The sequence below is a fragment of the Elgaria multicarinata genome, chromosome 10 (assembly GCF_023053635.1).
Source record: "Elgaria multicarinata webbii isolate HBS135686 ecotype San Diego chromosome 10, rElgMul1.1.pri, whole genome shotgun sequence".
Taxonomy (NCBI): Eukaryota; Metazoa; Chordata; class Lepidosauria; order Squamata; family Anguidae; genus Elgaria; species Elgaria multicarinata.
The window spans coordinates 68,463,124-68,486,388 of record NC_086180.1 but is presented as its reverse complement, the minus strand read 5'-3'; the positions used below and the strand labels follow the sequence as shown (position 1 = coordinate 68,486,388).

The following is a 23,265-nucleotide window of genomic DNA, read 5'->3' as shown; positions in this document are numbered from 1 at the left end:
ATCTACACAGCGTGCAATTTCTCTGCAAGTTTTGATCACTTGTGTTGCCAACGTAAAATTACTCTGTTGGGGCTTGTGGAGCTTTATAGGGAAAAGATGTTGGAATATAAATGAGCAGCTCGGGTTAATGAGCTGTGAAGATCCAAGGCTGCATTCCTGATTGGTGGGGTGGATGTAACGGATCCCCACCCCCCACCCCCAGCCTTTGTTCAAGTGCAGGCAGGGAAATTTCATTAGAGGCAACATAATTTTCAGAGTGCTCAGGAGCGGGGTTACGTAGTATTTAGTATTTCCTGCTAGAGAATGCCATGGAGTGCTTTGCTTTTTTGTTTGTTGAATTATATGTAAAGTTACATTTGGCATCAAACTTAACTCTTTACCCTTGAAACAGGTACAAAACCTCTTTCAGCCTGAAAGCTGAATTCCATTTTGGTCACAATCCAGTGGTGGGCAGAGCTAAAGGCAGAAGAGGTGCAGTCAAAAACTCCCCAAATGCCAGCATCCTTTAGTGTAAGTCTCTTAAGGTGCAATCCTACACATGTTCAAGCAGGAAAAAAATGTCCTGCAACTCCCAGCATTCCCCAGTCAGCTGGGGAATGCTGGGAGTTGTAGGACTTTTTTTCTGTCTAAACATGCAAAGGATTGCACCCTTATTGCCAGTAACTAAGCCTTAGAAGAGTCATTTCAACCTTTTGGAATGAGGGAAAACTGGACAAAGGTGGGAAATGATCGTGGTTGGGAGAAAGGGCTGGGAGCAGAGCAAGGGGCGTGGCCACGTGGGCCGAATGTGGCTCGTGAGCCCGAGGTTCTAAACCCCTGCTTTATATAGTTCATTTTTTTAATATTAAAAGTGTTTTTTTAACTTATATTTGCCTTTGCAAATTTCTTGTGTTGCCTTACCAGTGGTGGTGGTGTAGCTATTCTTTTTCTGCAGTTAGCCTATGTCACTACATAGGACACCACAACAAAACCCAACACTAGCCATGGAGCGTTGGTGCTGGGTTTAACTTGGATGTAGTCTGCACAAACAGCAGATCATGCAGTAAAACTGGGTAGAATCCAGCAGAAGCCCTACTTAGAGTGGACCCATCAAAATGAATGGGACTTAAGTTAGTCATGACTAACTTATGTTCCATTCATTTCAATTGGTCGACCCTAAGTAGGTCTTACGGTGGATTCTACCCACTGTTCCTCGACTGTACTGCTTCATAGTCTATCTGGGGTGGGAGTGGGGTCATGTGGTTGAATGCTTCCCCCCAACGAAATGTGTGGGTACAGAAAACGAACATGTTAGTAAGAAGGTTGGTTTATAATATTTCTCCCTGGGACCTAGTTTTCTGTGTGCAGGGAGCTGTGAATGGGTTTGCTATCAAATGATTACGAGTGATGGTGAAGCTTTGCTGAAGTTGAACATCAAGGACATTCATGTTGCAACAATAGCGAAGTATGACATGTACAAGTCTATGACCAGCAAAGCGCAACCCAAACTAAACAGCCTCTTAGTTTGTATGTTTAACAGAATAAGCATCAAGTCGTTGTCCCCAACCCCCGTGTGCCCATTTTTTACTTGTAATCCAAAGAACTGGATGAACTTCCTCTTTTTGCGACCTGTTGGGGACTGCAAAAACAAGATGCTTGCCAAATATCTGGGAAGCCACAATGCATGGATGGTGAACTGAGTAAGAAGTTATGCAGGGCTGCTGTAGAGAAACATCTGGATAAATACAAAAACATTATCAATAGGCCTTCTTGTTGGATACACTCATAGCAATTCACTCCTGAGATAGGGAATTAATTTGCATCTAACTCTTCAAAACTGATTTCAACGTTGTCATGTTGATGGAAAATGACATCCAAAGAAGCCAGAAATCATTGCCATCCACGGTCTGAATCCGGGCGCCCAGAAGCAGCTTGTTGTCATGTCTAAAATGATCATAATTTACACCAATGACCTTCACTTTACAACATGTTTATTTCACAAAGAGATTTAAAAATTCAAAAGCAAATTAGCAATTGAGAAAACTGCAATCTTAGGCCCTTTAATTATTTACTATTGTGTATGTAGCAGGGAAGATATTTCATAAACAGTGTCAGCATATTATAGTAGCATGGCAAATGAATAGCTAGATGTCGTGGAATTTGTGTTCAGCTTCTAGACGTTTGTTTTCAAATAGTTATTGCCTAATTCTGTTGCGCTGATAGATGAGCCAGGTTCTTATAGCTGCATTCAGCAAATATGGGGATCTTTGTCTTAAAATGTGGCCTTATGGTTGCTTTTTGGATATAAGGAGTCATAGGGTAGGATGGTTGGTCTATTTAGATCACTATTGCTTACATTGACTGGCAACCATTTTCCAGGATTTCAGGGACTGAACATGGTGTAATGTTTGTGAAAGGACGATTCCATGAGCCAGGCCAAGGTTTCTGAATGACCTGGATTAAGTACAGATAATCCATCCCAGGATTTAAACTAACCTGGAAAGGCAAAGGCCAGTCCTCCTGTGGCTATTTGCAAGGAAAAAACATGAAAATAAACTATCATCTCCGAAGTCTTTTGTGGAACCAGATGCTTACTTCCAAGGGTCCCAATCCCATGGACACAACACATGGGAACTGCTGCATAACAAATGCGTGCTCTTCCACTGAGCTACAGCCTTTCCCAACTTCTTAAAATATGAGTTTTGAATTTATATTTTAAAAAAGTCCCACAACAGTAGTGTGATGAAGATAATATTTATGAAATTATTTTTAAGGGTGGAATCCTCTTAAGACATCAGACAAGATAAAAACTACACAAGTGGATACAATAAAAACAAGAATGTTTTAAATTAAAATAAATAAAGATAGAACAACTTACCAATTGAACCAGGAACCCAAACATTATGGGAAGGCCAACAAAAGCAGGTGGGTCAGTCAAAACGTTATAGGAAGTCTTGCAAAGAAGGGTCCTGATGAAGCCCTGATGGAAACTGATTGTTGTTTGTCATTGTCATTGGAAAAGTAGTTATTTATTTCTGAGCGATTCACAACAATGAAAACCACAAAATACACAAAATGGTTGTGAAACTTGCTAATGCCTGATCCAGAATATCAGCCCCCAAGTGCTATTTGATTAAACATCTATTCTGTACCTAAACAGGTAAGATTTCAGATTTTGCCTTTCAACCAATTCCCATCATTGTATGGTCTGAAAGCGCAAACTTCGTTTGCCTTGATTTATATTATAAGGCCACCTTTTTCTTTTGTTGGTTCAAATCTCTTTACAAAGAAATAGCAAGTAGTAAATTTGGGTCTAGTCCAGCGTTAAAACATTCAATATTTTTTGATGGATTTACAAAGAGAGAGAATATGAAAATAGATGATGAAACAAGAAGAGAATAGTTTCTCCTCTGCATCTAAAAATATCTTGAGGATAGGTATTACTTCCACCTGAGGTTGTTAATTCAACCAGATTGCATGAGTACTAAAGCCCCTTTCAAAACACCGCCCCCCCCGCCCCCAGTCATATGACAAAAACTAATTTGCAAAAGAAAATGTAGATATGGGTTTTCTAAGAATCTGGGAGTAACTTGGTACATCATTGTGCAACTTGTCAGTTGACATAGGTATAAATTCCATGTTATAATTTTTTTCGTCAGAAGAGTGCCTTATACAAGAACATTTGCGTGAAAACTAATATGGAAGTGGCCCATAGGTATTCATGTCTGATGATGTGCTACATATGCCTTGAGAGGAGAAGCTGTGCATAATCAGCTATCAGTACCAATTAGCTTTCACCCCATGTGGCTTGACTTTCATCATATACTTTGGTTCTGTAATCTTCTGTTATTTTATTTCTTCTCGGTATAAGGAATGATCTTTCCAGTGTTTTACAATAAACTGCTGTCTCATACATGGATAAATGTGTGTGAACTATTTCTAATCCCCTTTGCTTATTTATTTCCCTTGGTAAACTTTATTATTTTCAAACCACTCAGATGACTGGAAATAAGGCCTCTTGTCAAGTTTCCTTGAATGTGCTTAATGGATGCATGTACAACGGTGTGGAAACTTTGGGGAAGGAGCTTTTCATGTACTTTGGACAGAAAGCCTTGAGGTAACAGATATGTACATAAGTCATGTGCTTGAATATTTTAGAAGAATTCCTGTCCTGTTTTATTGAGCTTTGTTGAAAAGTCAGGTAAAGAAAGTAATAATCCTCCTGAACATTGTTTCATAACAGCAGCAGATAAGGCTGTGAATTCAGTGAGTATTGACATGACCTGGCAATTTTTGTCTAGGTTGCTGTTGGATATCCATTGGTCATATGGACAGTGATATGGACAGAATTCCCTAGAAAGTATGGTGATATTATTTAGACCATCGGAATTGACATCAGTTCCTTGTTTGGATGACCTCAGTACTACACAATAGCACGGGGAATGATTTGTGTCTCGATGTGCTGGCTTTGCCCTTCACGACTTGAGGTCACAGTAACTGAAGGACTGCCTCTTCCCACCCTGAGATTATTGATTGATTACATTTATATCCCATCTTTTTTTCCAAGACAGCACTCATGACCTTCTCCATTTTAGTCTCGCAACAACCCTGTGAGGTAGATTAGGCTGAGAATCAGTGACTGACTGACTCAAATGGCTGATTGGGGACTTGAACCCGGGTCTCTCCAGTCTCAGTCCAGCACTGTAACCACTACATATACAACCTCTCATCATTAACATTGGTTCAATCTTCCGTTAAGAAACCATAGTTTAAAACTTGTCCCATGAAAGTGGACATGTAAACAAGTAATATAATTATGCTATTGCCAACAGCAAGTACCTGTATATGCTTACTATTCTGAGTAGCTGCTAAACTAGAAATAGTTCTGAACATATTCTTAGAAATGTGTTTCTCTTCTAGGATCCACTTTGGCATGAATGGTTCTTTGCGTATAAATTTAGATGCAGCCCAAAACCGAAGTGAAGCACTGGCAGTCCTGGAAATACAACTTACGGCTGATTTGGTTTGTTTCTATGATGTAACTGTAGAGCTTAGGTAAAGCAACCCTCAATTATTATTATTTTTAAAAAGTGATGTGCGAACTCGGCCACTAACAGGACGGGATGCCTCTTATATGCTTTTTGCTTTGGAACTATTGATTCATTCTTTTTGCAAAACTGCAAATTTAATTGACTAATGATTAGTCAGCTAAAATGTCTTTAATTGGGTGACAACCCTAATATTTGCATGCTATATATTTTAATGCCGCACTGTAACTACTCTGGCTAAAAAAAATGGTCTTGCTGGATCACACTAAAGATCCACCTTGCACTTCATTCAGTATCCAACACCTGTGAAGCTCATAAATAAGGAATGATGGTTTATTACCGTAACTAGGGCAAGCATCAAGAGATGGCTGTTTTAGGTAAAATGTCTCTGAATCTAAAAGTTCTACTTTTAGCTGTCAGAACTTATGCTATCTTCAATGAATCTTATTATTTTTCAAAGATAGTAGCAATTAAAATTTTATACTAATGAATTCATTAAGTAGTTTATACATTGTATAAAGAAATGCTTCCTTTTGCTTATCCTGGGAGTAATGCGAGCCACTTCATTGGCTGCCTTTGAATATAATGATAAACTGTGGTTTACTGTTACATGAATCAGCCTAAGGGACCTTTGGTTTTGTGCGCTTCTCCCCTCCCCTCCTCTGCTATGGTTGCAAAGAGGAAATTGGAAGCTTTCACTTTCATTTTTTGACTAACCACCGTTTGTTGTTTCATCCAAAACCAAAGGAAATGTGGCTACTCTTACGCATGGATTATTAAAACAAGCCACTTTTAAACCTTGTTTTATGAAACTGGCTTCGTTTATTAAAACAAACCATAGTTAAATTTAGCCTCAGGCTAGGATGTGGATGGAACGCTAAACTGTGGTTGATTGAAAATGGATGTGAAAGATTCCAATCCTCTACCCGAAGAGGAGGGGAGAAGGACACGATCTAAAGCTTCGCCTAGGCTTATTCCTGTAACCATTAAGCACAATTTATCATTACATCCAAACACAGCCATTGTGTGATCCTGAAGTCTAGCATTCTGAGAGAGGCTAAACTTATATTGCATCTGTTCCTCCACCCTGCCCATTACTTATGTTCCCCACTCCCTAAACTAATAAGATATTCCTTTCTAGGTTTTCTTTGTGTGAAAAAAAATACTCCAAGGCTTTGATAATTTAAACTAGCATTTGCTGTACCTTTTCTATGATATCCTTTGCAAAACAGAGCCACTAAAACAAGAGTTACTTGTCCACAACTGTGGGCTGCTTTCTCCTAAATCCAGTCTAGTTTTGGGCAACTTTGATAATTATCTCTGGTAGTTTCAACCGTTAAGGAAGTGTCTTAATTACATGACACATTGCTAACCTACTGCCAAGTAACAATGTAATGTTTTGTTGTTGTTGTTTAATCTTGCAGGAATGCAGCTGAAAGTGGGCAGAAAGTTAGAATGCTGGAAGTCCTAGATATATGCTCTTCAAAATTCAGTTTCTTAAAAGCAGAAAGTGAGATTAAGAAGCAAAAGGGCCGTATGTTATGTGATGTGTTGCTAGATCAGGCAGTCCTACCTGGAGTGGGAAACATCATAAAGAATGAAGCACTTTTTGACAGTGGTCTCCATCCAGTTGTTAAAGTATGTGAAAGATTTCTAGCTTCTTCCGTTTGTATTTTGGAATAAGTTTAAGTTTAAGACAATGTATGTAAATCTGCCCCATTTTCATAATTGTAAAACAATCCAGGCCCTGAATTTTAGGATGGTCTCTGAAAATAGAAGATACTTTGAGTATCTAACAAAAATTATAGCATGTGACCAAAATTGCATTTCCTTATTTAGTAAATTAGAGGTTTCAACAAGTAACTGAGGCTGATTTTCCATGTTGTATCATACATATATATAATTTATATCCTCCTTTCTGCCACAAATGATGCTCAAAATGGCTGTCAATTGTAAGATGAAATGCACAGTTAAAATCAAAACATATATGTAAATCAGTTGAATACAGTTCAGTAAATTAAGAAATAAACAGCACCCACTAATTAAAACATATTTCAGCGATCTGACAAGTCAGCTTAAAGACCAGAAGCCTGTCTGACTAAGAATAGCAAAACGATGTCAGAGATGGGGCTAGACTGGCTTCCCTTGGCAGGAAGTTCCAGAGCCTGGGAGCAACCACTGAGGCAGCACCCTCTCGCATTCCTGTCAAATATGCATCTGATGATGGTGGAACAATGAGAATGGCGTCTCCTGTGGATCTTAAATCCAGGGCAGGCTCATACAGGAGAATGCTGTCTTTCAGATAGTATGATCCCAAGTCATATAGGGCTTTATGGGTCATAGCAACATTTTGCCTTAGCTGTGCAAATAGATACCTGGCCAGCGATAAACCTGAGCGTTTGGGTTCAGGGTTGAACCCAGGAGTACCCCCAAACTGTGAACCTGAGCCTTCAAGGGGTAGTGTTAAAACTGACAGCAAAATGTAATGGTAACTGACATGTTACTATGTAATGGTAACTGACTCACTACCACAAGATGTAGTGATGGCCACCAATTTGGATGGCTTTAAAAGGGGGTTGGATAAATTCCTGGAGGCGAAGGCTATCAATGGCTACTAGCCCTGATGGTTGTGTGCTATCTCCAGTATTCAAGGCAGTAAGCCTGTGTGCACCAGTTGCTGGGGAACATAGGTGGGAGAGTGCTGTTGCACCATGTCCTGCTTGTTCATCCCTGGCCGATGGCTGGTTGGCCACTGTGAACAGAGTGCTGGACTAGATGGACCCTTGGTCTGATCCAGCATGTCTGTTCTTATGTTAAAGAGTCTTTTTATGCCACATGACATAATTGTCCTCTGATGAAGATCTTTTGATGCTGTATATGTATAGTGATGTATGTACAGCGTTGCATAGAGCTCTTCCACACACAGTGGAGGGGGGCTGAATCAAAAGGTTCCCCCCTCACATGGAAGAGGTCTAAAGATGTACATCAGTATGCACTTAGAGCCCCTTTCCACGAAAGCTAAATGTGTGGTGGTCTGGGCGCGGTGGGGGACATGGACACACCATGCATTGGAGGTCAAGTGCGGTCTACACTGCTTTGGTCTGTGACCCTCCTTGCCTGTTCTTTCAATGTGGGGAGGAGGTGTGAGAACTGTCTTATTACATGTGTGTATCTTGTTGAATATCGTAATTCCTGGAAGTTCCATCTGTTTTATCTAACAACTTTTTGCTTTTGATTGTGGGAAGCTGGTGGAACAGGGGTAGTCATAATTCAATAGGAAGCAAGATTGTTAATACTGCAGCATTGTGGCCTTTTACTTGGCAAGTGGGACAAACGTTAATCGCGCTGCCTGTTTGTCACATTTACAGTGCCATCGTATAGTTTCAACTCAGAAGTTAGTCCCATTATCACTGGGACTAACTTCTGAGTCCAAACTTATAGGGATGTGAAATTTACAGGAATGTGTGTATAGGATTGCAGCCTTGAAGTGCTACTGTGTTTGCCATTACTTCAGCGTGACTTCTTAAGGTTCCTAAGTATTTCCTTGATCAGAGTACTCTATAAGAAAGCTGTGAAGTCCTGTTTGGAGAATGTGTCACTGTTGTTTTTTTAAAAAATAAACCTATGCTCCAAATCACAGGCTTGCCACTTAACAGATGAGCAAGTACATCACTTGGTGAAAATGACCCGGGATTTCACACTACTCTTTTATAAGGTAAGGGGAAAACACCGTGTGTGTGTGTGTGTGTGTGTATAAATAATCTTCACCCTACCGATTTATTGCAAATACATTTTTCTGACTCAGAATACCCAGTGGAATCCAGAGGAAAATACACTCAATAGGACTTAAGGCTAATTTACATACTCAGAAAAAGTAGGAACACCCTTCTTAGAGCTGGAACACTAGAGACTTCAGTTGACAAAATATATGATTTAATGATCCGAGGCCTCAGAAATACTCTTTGACTGAAGAAAGTTAGCACATCCAAAAGAAGGATTCAAGTGTACTCTTCAGCATGCTGGTTTTCTGTCTGAAATGTGTGTGTGTGAGAGAGATTGTATTTATTTATTTATTTGTTTATGTATTTATTTATTTATTGCATTTCTGTACTGCTCAGTAGCCAAAGCAATCTGTGCAGTTGACACAATTTAAAATCATCCAAAGTATAAAGCAGATGTGGTTCTCCCATTTGCTTTCTGAACTGGTTCATTCATGTGTTTTTTTCTGTCCAGTTAAGTGGTTCTCAATTGCAGCCAGTGCTTCAACACCATGGATTTCAATGTTCTGGAGCACTGCTAACTAGCCCTTGTACAATGCTTAACATGCCACTGTATCGGAGTTATACTGCTAGACAGCTTGCCTACTTATAAGCTAGGAAAATACTGGTGTTCTTGTTTTTGTCCTGTGCAAATAAGGTACATAGAGATTTCTCAAGTTTATGATACTTCTTAATACAATTGGCAAAAGCAGGAAAATACACAATGTTTAAATCTTCCTTGTTAGATCCTTGTTTTGGTTTCCAGTCAAGGATAGAAATTGGCTTGAGAGTTGGGCTTCATCTTTGGCTTTCTGAGTCACATGAAAAACTATTCTCTGTTCTAGTGTCGCAAGACGGGATCAGCATTATACAAGCATTACAGGGTGTACAAACGCCCCAACTGTGGTCAGTGCAGAGCAAAGATCACAGTGTGCCGTTTAGGAGACAGTAACAGAATGACATACTTCTGTCCTCAGTGTCAAAACGACAAACCTCAGTTTGTGGATCCCAGGTAGATCATTTACCTTTATAGCTCATTTTCCCGATTATCTCAGCATTCTGAGAAGAGCTGATCTTTTGCTAAATATTTCTATTGTCAAAATCCAAGCTTTTGGTTTTAATGACATTGTGGGGCTGTTGTTATTTTTGGCTTTCCTTCCTCCTCTATCCACACTACTCTGTCCATTGCCCCACCAGCTTAATCAGCAGTGTACTCCTATGCATGACTTCTCAGAAGTACCCCCATTGTGTTCAGGGATGCTTAATCCCAGGTAAGTGTGTATACGATTGCCCCATAAGGGAGCTTAATTTTCACCTTTCCAGTACGTCAGTTGACTGCTACGATGAAAATTGCCTCCATGGAATGACTAATGGTGGGATCTCAATTTTCACTGGATCACCTCAGGCAGCAAAGTGTTTTGGGCTGGCCCTGCCTGACAGCGTCTCAATAATGGAAATTGGCTCTTAAACTAAAAGTTGGTTGATATGGTATTGTGGATTTTTGATCACAATATGTTTTGAAATCATGATAGGTAGTTATTTTAATTCTTATTAGGAAATATACTTTACTGTTGAGGCACAGGAGTAGTCCATTTCCCAACCCACGAATTAATGGCCAGCTTCACAGAACTTAGGGAGATGAACCCATACGGCAAAATAGGAAACTCCAAGCTAACAGGATTGCCAAGTTATTACTGTCCACTTTTGTATCTCCCATAATGCCCTGGTGGAACACAACATTCAGAACAAACCTCTCAAAATGTTCACATCAATTTCCCCTTTTCTTCATTGCACAGCAAACTGCCAAGAAGAAATAGTCTAATTGGCTGGCCATACGGCAGGGGGTCACGTTCTGAAGAACAAGTTGCTCAGAAATCGGAAGAGGAGTGGGCCTGTACACTCTGCACTCTAATAAACAAGCCTTCTGTCAAAACCTGTGATGCGTGCTTGACTCCAAGGCCTGAAGGTAAGTAATGATGGGGCTTGTGTGAGTGCCTGTATGGCATTGTAATTTAGTACAACTATACAGGTAGCCTGAAACCTGTTTTTGTTTCCAATCTTGCACACAGCATTTAGGAAATATGTATCATGAATATTAATACTCTGATCCTAAATGCTTTCTGTTCCATTGATTTGAATCTGAAGTCACTGGTCTTTCTTTCTTTCTTTCTTTCTTTCTTTCTTTCTTTCTTTCTTTCCTTCCTTCCTTCCTTCCTTCCTTCCTTCCTTCCTTCCTTCCTTGGTGTTCAAAGCTGCTTCCTGCTTTGCGGCACTGTGAATGAAGTCTTGTTACTGCTGCTACTGCACCAAATGCCATTCAAATATGTGTACAATATGAGGGATAAACATGTCCCCATTTAGGGCCACCTTGTGGAATTTAGAGCCACTCTCAAAATTAAGTTCATGCATGCACCCACATTAAAAAAAAAATTCAGCATTTGCTGGAGACTTTTCAGACAAGCATTTCCTGACTAAAAATGATTTTCCTACTGTTGTAATGATGTTTCTGCTTTTAGTGTGTGTGTTTTAATTTCTTGGACATTGCTCCAATATCTATGTAGAGCAGTTATAAATTATATAATAAATAAATGCAAAAAGGGCATAAGCTAGGAAGCCATAAGTGACTATCGCTTCCTGACATGTGTCGTCTGCATAGTTGTCGATGTTTCGTGCTTTTTACCACAGTAGGCTTCAGTCAAATACTGGTGCCTACCGATTAGAGTAAAGAGTGGACACTTTCTTGTCCTTCAAGAGACAGCTCTATAGAGTGGAAGGGAGAGGATGTCCTTCTTTCTCTAGACTATGGAAGAAAATTCAGAGGAAATTCTCTGTTAAGAAAACCAAGATGGGGAGAGGTTATGAAATAGCATTGAGCAGATGCATGTCATCTGAGAATCTGAATGATAAACCCAGAAACTTGTCGTCGTAGTGAACAACTGTTTGCGCTATAATGGCATGTTCCTTTTGTGACTCAAATATATACTTTCACAGCTGTTAGCCCATCCTATGCAGCATGAATTATTCAGTTGAACTTTTGTACTTTTTTGCAGACTTCAGCAACTTCCTGAATTGTCAGACCAAATGTTTCATAAATTGAAAGAGAATATATTTGTAAAGTGTGGAGGGGGGCCGCACTGGGCTGTGGATACATTTCCGTTTATAGCTGGAAGGGACAAATGCCGTCCTCTGCTTCACCCTGTTGGTATTTGAAAAACAGTGGAAGTCTGCGTGCCTGAGAAGTGCTTAAACCCTGTAATAAAAATGGTGATTTTGAAACAACTGCATGTTAGAACTTTCAAAGCTAAGCTTTACAGGGGCATTTTTTAAACATCTTACCAGTTGTGACAAATCCCATTCTCTCAGCAATGGCAGAGATTTTCATTTCTTCCACAAAGCAGAACTGTTCTTAAGCACCAGTGTTTTGCTTCTAATCCTTAAAACACTCCACTTCTCTACCACCCTGAATATACTTCCTCTCTTCCCTTTCATGACTCCCTCCTTCATGCGCTCTCTGTTCTTTCCTTACTCCTCTCTCTCTCTCTCTCTCTGTGTGTGTGTGTGTGTGTGTGTTTGGTTGTGTTGCTCCCTATATTTCCAACAACACCTCCTCTAATTGACAAGCCATTTTTCTTTTAAAGTTCTAAAGATCATGCTACTGCCATCTTTCTTGCTTGTCCAGTCTCGTCTAGATTTCCCCTAGCCTGTTCCTACAACCAACTGTAAATCCTTGTTCCCCTTTCTCTTCCTTTTGTGCCTTTAATACGGCTCCCCCATCTCTCTTGAAGGCTACTGCATGAGGCTTGTTTGCATTTGGCATGCCGATTTCAGGCCCTGAGAAGGTGCCTGTACCATAAGGATGCCACAGAATGGTGCATTCTTCTGGGAGTGCGTTCAGCCGACAGTGAAGCTCTGTTGCTAAAAACTATAGATGGTGAAATCCTCTCAACTGGATAACTCTTAAAGGTACAGGAGCCTTTCACCATCTGGACTCTGATACACCCAAAGAGTGGGTTGGGGAAAGACATGCTGACCTAGGCCTTCAGGAGCCAGTAGACTGGTGGGCAAAGAAGACTGGAAGACAACTATAATTGCAGTCAGTCAGTATTTCTGTTGTCTGCCAGACTTGCTCTTGGCTGATTGTCTTCTACTAAAATGCCAGCTCCAGGAACCTAAAGATTTAGTCTGTTCAGAAAGTCAGATTTGCCAATTAACTTCTCTCCTGGAATTTATGCACCCAGCTGGTTACCTAGAAGTTGAAGCAGACCCTATACAACAAAGGCAGGATAGCTTAGGGCTTTAGAACAGAATTGCGATAATGCTCTTTTTCTTTCTCGGCATCTTTCATTCCAGTTGTGCAGCTTTTAAGCCGCTATCAAAGTCCAATGTCTGGCATCTGAAGATTTCTTTAAATTATGTTCAGATAAAATATCTTTATCCCTATAATCTACATTTAAAAAATAAAGCAGGAGGTTTTTTTCTTCTAGTATGTTGCAAGTCAAATAATTTCTTCGGCACTTATAACTAATACACTTTTGTCCTTGTCTTGCAAATCTTTCCCTCTACTCTTTAATTAATTAATATTTGTTAAATTAAGCTTTGTCTGGGAAAAGTTCACATCCCCCAACTCCCAAAGGTTAATCTACATTCCCCAATGCAGATGTTGCCAATGTGCATTTGGTTGAACATCACTGCCACTCTGCAGAGCTCACCTGAGCCCCATTACACTAGCTGGATGCACCATTTGATGCAAATAGGCATGTGTGATTGGAAAAAAGATCATTAGGAAGAAGAACATCGTGGTTGAAGAACTGTACTTGTATAGCTGTACTTCTTCTTCGTGGTCTCTGCATCACACTTAATGGGGTTCTGCGCCTGCGTGGAGCCTAGATCGGACTTCTAATAGCTGAGAAGAGTTTTGGGCAGGAACTCCTCCCTCACCATCATGTGTATATATACTATGTTCCCGCCATGTCCCTCAGTTCCTCTTCAACTGCCGTTAGCGTTGCCTTGTCGGGACTTTGTGGATTATCTACTTACCATTGCTGAGAATAATTTCAATATCTTCTTCATTATTCCTCGTTATCTAATCTTCCATAAAGAATCGGCATCTTTATACCTGGAGGTCTCCTTTCTACCTAAGGTAGTATCCAACTTCCACATCAGCGAGCCCATATTGCTACCAGCATTCTTCCCTAGTCCAACTTCTGACCTGGAAAGACGACTCCACACTCTTGATGTGAGAAGGGCTCTTGCTTTTTACAAATCTCGAACCTAGACCTTCATGGCCACATAAAAACTATTTGTCTGCTATGGGGAATCCAAGAAGGGCTCTCCCGGCTCAAAATAACGAATCACAGCCTGGATTCGACAGACAATCCAGCTCGCATAGCAAATTTCGAACCTGGACCTACCATCCCAGGTTAAAGCCCACTCCACGCGAGGAGTGTCAACCTCTACAGCATTCGCCAGAGGAATCCTCCTCTCCGATTTGTGTAGAGCTGCTACATGGGCATCACAGTTGACATTCATTCAGCACTACAAGTTGGACGTACATGCCAGATCCAGATCCTGCTCTGGAAGAGCTGTACTTTCGTCCGTCCTCCAATAAGACACCTTACCCACCTCCAGTAAGTCAGCTTGCTAATCACCCCATTAAGTGTGATGCACAGAGACCACGAAGAAGAAAGGCAGATTGCTTACCTGTAACTGTAGTTCTTTGAGTGGTCATCTGTGCATTCACACTACCCCCCCCCCCCCGTCCTCACTTCGGTGTCAGTAAACCTGTTGGTACCGAGGCATGGGCTATCCTAAAGTTCGGGATCGAATCATCTGTCTCGAGGAACTGAGGGATAGGGCAGGAACATAGTATATATACGCATGACTATGGGGGAGGAGTTCCTGCCCAAAACTCTTCTCAGCTATTAGAAGTCTGCGCAGGCACAGAGACCCATTAAGTGTGAATGCACAGATGACCACTCGAAGAACTACAGTTACAGGTAAGCAACCTGCCTTTCTATACAATTATTTAGAGCAGTGGTGTCAAAACCAAAAATAGCTGTAATGATAGCTAACCTCCTATAGGAGACGGCACCTTAAGAAGAAGTGACTGGCATCCAGAGCTACCAGTTTCTATATGTGACGCTTCTTTTACAACTACACCTGGTTTGGTGCCATTAATATCTGTGATCACACTAATGTGTAGAGAACTATCAATGGCCCCCGTTTGGACAACATGCTAAACCATGCTGCTTAACCACAAAATGGTTAATGGAATGCATTGCATTCTATTAACCATTTTGTGGTTAAGCAGCATGGTTTAACATGTTGTCTGAACAAGGCCAATGTAGTACAAAAGTGTTGGGGAAACTGGGGAAGAAATAAAGAGGTGATTTAAAGAAACTCACCCTGATATCTTCTCTTTCTTGCCACCTATTTTAAGTTCAAAACCTGCAGAATAATGAAGACTTAACAGCCTTTCATAGCAACTTAATCAAGTATCCATGTAACAATTTTGGAAAACCAAGAACCGAAATTAAGATCAACAGGAAAACTGTGTTTGGGACAACGACTCTGGTGCTGACAGATTTTGCTAGTAAATTCACTCCACTAAAACAGGATGGAAGTGAAAGTCTATCTCCAGATGGAAGCTCTCTGCATGATTCTTCAAGAAATGATTCTAACAGTACCTACCACGATGCAGTAAATACACCAGTATCCTTTCCCTTTCAATGTAATTCTTTAAAGCCATCACAGAAGAAACGAAAGATTGATTACTCATCTTCATCTGTGGGGACCATTGTTGAAAATTTAACAAGCAGGTTTGTTATTTCCAGATCTAAACAAGATTCCTGCAAATTATATTTCATTGAACACCAACTTGAAAGCTAGAAATTGATGGGAAAGACTTTGCTAATAGGAAAACATTTGTTTTTCGTTTAGTACATTTTTATTTGAACTGGTTCAATATAAAATATTTTCCGGCCAATAAGTCTGTGTACTGACCCATGAGGCAATTTTGCCTGCTGCTGGGTCCTTACGTGCCATGCAGTGGCTTGTGGCTCAGTCAACGTATTAGATCAGAAGAAATTGTTATTTCCTGCCAAGCACAAGTTGGTAACTGCAAAGTAGTAATAGAAAAGGAAGAAAAATTGAATGGCATATATATATATATATATATATATATATATATATATATATACACGTATATGTGCATACCCATAGGTTGGAGTGGAAAAATATTTCAGTTATGGAGTTGCCAGTCATAGGGCATTATCCAATACTGCCAGTGACCTGCTCAATCAGTTGCGCATGCAAAACCTCTCACTTACACGTGAGAAATGCTTGTTTCTGGATTGGGACAGGTTAGAGGAGATTCCTTCTGCAAGGTCCGCTGACCTGCTCCATTCTACAAACAAGCATTTCTTCTTGTCTCTGGTTGCCTTTTTTTTTAACCACTAGCTCCCCATTGCAGTAATGGCAGATCCTGCTGGCACATGGACTGATTTTGAAGCTGCACTCAATTTTTTAGTTTCCAGACTTGCACGTGTGAGAACAAGGTTGAATTCTTGAATGTTTGCATCATATTACTAGGTGCCTGAGTAAGCGAGCTCATGCAGTTCTCCCCCACCCACCCACATACATTCTTCTATCTGAAGTTAGTCATGTAAGGACAATTTAATAAGAAAATTGGAGGGTAGAAGGGGGAGTGGGAGGGCAGCTTTATATGATAGAAGAATAAAGGGGCAGGGATCAGTGTATTCTTAAATACAAATATTTTATGTCACTTTTCTTTTTAAAATTTCTTACATCTCATTGACCCTTTTCAGACGACACACTGAACATGTGTCATCTGAACATGGGGGTGGGTGGGGGTGGCTAACAGTGCAATCCTATATATGTCTTCTCAGAAGTAAGCACCATTGAATTCAGTGTCACTTACTTTCAGGTAAGCGTGTATAGGAACGTAGCTTAACAGGCCAAGCTGGAATATATAGGAATGTACCTTAAAATACAAAGCAGTGGAAGAGATAGTGACCCTGTTCAGATGGCACACTATGCATTTTTAGCATGTTGTGTGAATCATGACTTAGCATGTCATGTGAACGATTCCTCACCATGGTTCATAACCATGGTTTAAACACACTCATAGCCATTTGTTACAAAAGGGTTGACATGTGAAGTCATGGTTAGGCTGCTGTCTGAACAGGCCCAGTGTTACGTTTTATTAACGTAAAATACAGCCTGCATGGATGTGACCCAGACCTGCATGGTGAACAGGCCCAACAAGATCAAGCACTAGTGAGCTAGTCAGTCCCAGAATCCATTTATTTATTTATTTATTTATTTATTTATTACATTTTTATACCGCCCAATAGCCGAAGCTCTCTGGGCGGTTCACAAAAATTAAAACCATCATAAAACAACCAACAAGTTAAAAATACAAATACAAAATACAATATAAAAAGCGCAACCAGGATAAAACCACGCAGCAAAATTGATATAAGGTTAAAATACAGAGTTAAAACAGTATAATTTAAATTTAAGTTAAAATTAAGTGTTAAAATACTGAGTGAATAAAAAGGTCTTCAGCTGGCGACGAAAGGAGTACAGTGTAGGCGCCAGGCGGACCTCTCTGGGGAGCTCATTCCACAACCGGGGTGCCACAACGGAGAAAGCCCTCCTCCTAGTAGCCACCTGCCTCACTTCCTTTGGCAGGGGCTCACGGAGAAGGGCCCCTGTAGATGATCTTAAGGTCCGGGTAGGTACATATGGGAGGAGGCGTTCCTTCAAATAACCTGGCCCCAAACCGTTTAGGGCTTTAAATGTCAATACCAGCACTTTGAATCGGGCCCGGACCTGGACTGGCAGCCAATGAAGTTGTAAAAGGACTGGCGTAATGTGATCTTGCCAGCCAGTCCCTGTTAGTAAACGGGCTGCCCTGTTTTGTACCAGCTGAAGCTTCCGGACCGTTTTCAAAGGCAGCCCCACTGAATCTGAGTTTCCCAGTGTCAAACCTGCTCATGCTTTCTTACTCAGTAGCTTCACACTGGTGTCTCCTTCTGAAACCTTTGTTGTTGTGGTTTATATACAGTAACCTTCAGGTCTGCTAGAAAATGTCCAGGGTGATTGCAGTATTCATCCAGTGATTTCTGAGTGTTCCCATTTTTAATGTTGTATTTGTGTCCATTTATTCTCTTGTGAAATCTAACTGCCTTGTTTGGCCCATCTCAATGCCAGAAAGGCAACATTGCCAGGTGGCATATATCATATTAGAAAATGTGCAGCTGAATCCGTCTTTGATGGAATTACTGTAGTGGAGAGAGATGGGAGAATGCCAAACTCAGCTGCGCAACATGAATTGCCCTATCCTAAGAATGGAGAAAGATAAAAAGAGCTGCTATTTTTTAAAAGTTATTGTAATTTACAATTCCTTGTGAGATCTTCAGAAGTCGTTCACGTAGGAGAGCAGGGGAGGAAGAGTAGCTGCTTGATGTCATAGACATGAAGCATGGCACATGCGCTGGGGCTTTATGGGACTTGGCAAGAGGACACATGGGCCTTTCTGCAGCATAGGCATAGCTTTGATCATGCCCGCTTATTTATTGATTAAATTTGGTTCTCAGGGTGGCTGAATAATGGTGCTCAAGGTGGCTGTATGATAAAATCAAGATTGAAACAAAATCTTAATTAAAACATCACATAAAAACAATTAAATTAAGAATAGCACTCAAAAAACCCAAAACCAAACTAGTGGTCATCTATTTTGTTTTTTAGTGCTGTACCATGCACATCACATTGACCGCATATTGATTAATTTTAAAATAAACCTGAAAAGAGAGAAACATCACCGAGCCTAATTTTAAAAAAAACAAAAAACCTTCAGCAGCAAGGCCAGCTTACATGCCAAAGGTCTGCCTGAATAACGTATGTTTGTCTGCTGGTGGAAGGATAACAGACAAAGAGACAACTGCATAACCTTCCTTGATAGGGAGTTCCAGAGCCTGGGAGCAGCCATGTCTCTCTCATGTCTCCAGTGGTGGGGGTATTGGTAAAAGGGCCTCCTTGGAAGGTCTTAAAACCAGGGCACTGTCATGCGGAAGAAGGAAGCCTACTCCTAAGGGCTTTATAGATCATAACCAGTGTGGTGTAGTGGCTAAGGTGTTGGACTGGGAGTCAGGAGATCCAGGTTCTAGTCCCCGCTCGGCCATGGAAACCCACTGGGTGACTTTGGGCCAGTCATAGACTCTCAGCCCAACCTACCTCACAGGGTTGTTGATGTGAGTATAACATGGTGAGGAGGAGGATTATGTATGCCACCTTGGGTTCCTTGGAGGAAAAAAGGTGGGATGTAAATGTAATAAATAACTGGTACTTTGAATTGTATCTGGAAAGAGACCGGTAGACAGTGAAGCTGCTGTAACATGGGAATCACATACTCCCTATAAATGTCCCCGTTCAAAAGTCTGGCCACAGCATTCTGGACCAGCTGAAGTTTTCAAACTGTTTTCAAAGGCAGCCCCACGCAGAGCATGTTACAGTAGTCAAAACTGTGCCCGTGCTGTGTTTCCCAGCTTGGCAGACTGGAAATAAAGCCCCCTGAAAACATGGGTTGGAGGAGGTGTTGCTTATATCAGGCGTAGACAGCGTATTGTCTTTCAGATGTTTTGGACTACATCTAAACCTGAGCCAGCATGGCCAATGGCCAGAGATTATGGAAGCTGTCGTCCAAAACGTTTGGAAGGCATCAGGTTGCTTATTCCTGGCTTATGTATTAATGAGCGCTAGAGCAATACTAATGCTTTTTGAACTTAACTTGTACCTCAGTTCCCAACAAAGGTTGGCCAGTGCTAAATCAAAGTAACAGGAAGCAAACTAACCTTGTTTAAACATTAACCGTCAAGGAAGATGCCCTTGTGCATGGTAAACAGTGATGCTCTCCACATATTCTAGTGACGCTAATATCAGAGGAGAGTAAAGCTTCCCTGCCACCTTCATAAAATGTACTTTTCTGCTCCGCCAGTCAGACTTCCTCCTCAGTGGAACATGATTGGGATCATTAAAAGTAGCTTTGATCAAAGAGCATAGAAAATTGTCTCTGCAGCGGACAAGTAGGTAGAGATCCCCATGGCCTGGTCTGAGACACTCATAATAGCTTTCCAAAGAGGGAGAATGTAATTGGAGGGAATTGGACCTCTAGTACATCTTGTTGCTGCCAATTCCGGATGTCTTTTAAACTACATGAAAGCACAACATTTATGCTAGCAATGCTGGAATGCTGCACTTTACAAAAAAATAAAAATAAAAAATAAGTGGCAAGGCAATTTGGGGACTTTAAATTTGCCACTCGGATTTCATTCCAATTTCCAGGATATTCAGCACTGAATCCTTCAATTTTATTTAAAGAGAAAACTAGTAGGGCAGATAAAATAGTGAGGATCTGTATATTTTGTTCAATACAGAGAAGATACATTATTGAAATGGAAGAGTTTATGTGGAGTTTTTGGGGAAGGCAGGAGTGAATATGGTGGTTCTGCTGTAACTAATCTCTTTAACTTTATGCAGGTTTTATTTTGTAACTTGTCATTACAGAGCACCTCCAGATAATGTGACAGATGGTTCTTGTACATTAAATGCTGGCAGTCCTCGCTGTAGCAAACACAGCCGCTTCTGCGTTCTCCGTGTTGTGAGGAAGGACGGAGAAAACAAGGGCAGGCAATTTTACACTTGTCCTTTACCTAGAGACGCCCGGTGTGACTATTTTGAAGTACGTGAGATCGTAATAAACCTTGCCAACACCCTTGAAGTGTACAAATCAGTCTCTTAAGCCACCATGATTGCTTGTGGATTTCACTCATTCTTTCAGCATAATGGAAATATGAATGACGATGATGATAGCTTTGTCTAAAGAGGTTCACGGTGCGGTTTAGGATGAATAAACAGACTTTTTGGCCGTTGTAGAATTATTTTCTACATGAAACCAATTGAATCATGAATTTTTAGTCCATGGTTTTACAGCAGCCTTTTCTCACCTGGTGCCCTCTAGATGTTTTGGACTACAACTCCCAGCATTCCTGGCCATGTTGGCTGGGGCTGATGTGAACTGAAGTCGTAGGAACATAGAAAGCTGCCTAAATATATCAGACCATTGGTCCGTCTAGCCCAGTTGTCAACGCCAGTTGTCCAGCCCTAACTGAAGATGCCAGGGATTGAACCTGGGACTTTCCGCATGGAAAGCAGGTGTTCTAAGCCCAAAACATCTGGTTGGTCATCATGTTGTGGCAGATTGTTTTACATTATTATTATTATTATTATTATTATTATTATTATTATTATTATTATTTACATTTTTATATCGCCCCATAGCCGAAGCTCTCTGGGCGGTTTACAAAAGTTAAAAACAGTGAACATTCAAAAGAAATATACAAAACTTAAAACCATAAAAAGCATAAAATACAAACAAAAACAGACAATATCTGTTTAAAAACTACTATTCTGGGGTCAGTGAAAAAACTCAGCCTATGCTGTCAAATGCCTGGGAGAACAGTCTTGACCTGGCGCCGAAAAGATAACAATGTTGGCGCCAGGCAAGCCTCGTTGGGGAGATCATTCCGTAATTGAGGGGCCACCACTGAAAAGGCCCTCTCCCTTGTTGCCACTCTCCGAGCTTCCCTTGGGGTAGGCACCTGGAGGAGGACCTTAGATGTTGAGCGTAGTGTATGGGTAGTTTCATGTAATACATTTTCATGTATTTATTTAATATAGCAAGTTAGCTGAGGGCTTTATTGACCCCCCTGTGTCTCATTGGTACTTAAAGGTGAGGCTGTTAGTCACATGCTCCTGGCACTCAAGAAGGTGGTGGGGCTGAAAAATAATTGCTATCCCTGCTTGTTAGTTGAAGAGCTGAAAGATGGGTAGTTTGTGGAAGGGTTCCCCTCTCACCTACCTACCTGTAGCTCTTCAGCCAAGCATCCACGGCATTTTCGGGAACCAACTCCCCGGACTTCCCTCTGTCTGCGAGGAAAACCGCCCCCTGAGAACTTCTCTAGTCTTTTGGTCCCTTCATCATCTGCAGCTGCTCTGTCCCTACTTCAGTTCTTCTTCTGTTTCGTACACACGCTCTGTGCCATTAACAGTTCTATGGGAGGCAGAGGTGAAACTAGTGTATCTTTTCCAGCATAGAGGTCAAATGACAGCAAAGCCTGCAGTTCTTGTATTTCTGCCTGCTCTGAAGCTATTAGTCACATGCCCCCTGCAGAAAATAAGATGCCCCCCCTCACAAGTTCTTTCCATGCTTAGTGTAAACGTGCAGAAGGGGTAGCAGGGCTGCACCTGCCGTTAATGTGGCTGCGCCTCGCTGAAAGATCTGAAGAGGCATGATGCAGCTTAGGTGATTCACATAATCTAGAACCTGCGTGACTGGAATTCCAGACTACATGGACTATTGCTTTGTGTTTTTTGTTCTCGACTCAGCCTTGATGATGATCTCTGCTATACAGTGTGCTAACTAATGCAACAGTGTCATTTTTAACCATCAGATTCTGAAAGGGAAGAGCCACTAGAGTTTGGGGAAATAAGATCTATTGCTTTGAAGTCATGAAATATCAGAACTTAAGTTGGATAAATTAAACCTGTGTTGCCTCTAAAGGCAGATAAGACTCTTAAAATCTGTCCTCCAACAAAGTCAAACCAGTGTAGTTCAGGCAGTGGAACAATCTGTATTTACAGGGAAGTAGTTTAGTTTGATTATTATTGGTTGCTCCCTACCTGGCAGCGTTGAAGGAGAGTTTCTTGCCACCAGTCTAAAAGAGGAATTTGGCTACAGCATATGGCGTTAAAGGGAAATGATTTCTCTCTACAGTGGGCAGACCTGCATTTTCCGTTCTGCAATCATGGGAAGCGCTGCATTATGAGGACAGTGTTGAAGATTGGCCCTAATAATGGAAAGAATTTCTTTGTGTGCCCTCTTGGGAAGGATAAACAGTGTGACTTCTTCCAGTGGGCAGAAAATGGTCCAGGAATGAAGATTATCCCAGGATGCTGAGCTATTCATCTCCAATACCCCAACTGACGTTAATCTTCTCAAACTGTGTGTACTATACTGCTCTTCTCTGGGAGATATTTTAGGAGGGCTATGATCAAGTGGCATCTTGTGATTGCAAATCCATCTAAATTATATATTTGAACATTCCTTCTTTTGTTCCTCCTAACTGCTTTTGCTACTTTGTCTTCCTACGCTTTACTTAACGTGGGAAACTCTCAGATATGCAGTCATACCTTTTGCTGTTTGGTTCTTCCATCCTCTCCCACGGAGGGAAATCTTTAGAAGTAATTTGGCGGATCCAGGCAGGAGTGGGGTGGGGTGGGGTGGGGAGAAAATGAGTTGATTTGTTTGTCTCTCACAATGTACTGCAATCTGTCAGTGAAATATATAACTTGGAGTTTACCTGAGTCATTTGTCCTTCAACACTTGTTTTCACAGT

General features: G+C 41.0%; 1 protein-coding gene across 1 annotated transcript; it reads left to right on the top strand.

Moving 5' to 3' along the window:
- The first annotated feature begins 1,439 nt into the window (after positions 1-1,439).
- On the top strand, positions 1,440-23,010 carry NEIL3 (nei like DNA glycosylase 3). Its single transcript, XM_063135326.1, has 10 exons — positions 1,440-1,506; positions 3,978-4,096; positions 4,900-5,034; positions 6,452-6,665; positions 8,668-8,742; positions 9,631-9,797; positions 10,582-10,751; positions 15,225-15,603; positions 20,375-20,549; positions 22,644-23,010. The coding sequence occupies exons 2-10, from the start codon at positions 3,978-3,980 to the stop codon at positions 22,824-22,826; spliced, it is 1,617 nt and encodes a 538-aa protein (XP_062991396.1). The 5' UTR covers positions 1,440-1,506; the 3' UTR covers positions 22,827-23,010.
- Positions 23,011-23,265: the final 255 nt, after the last annotated feature.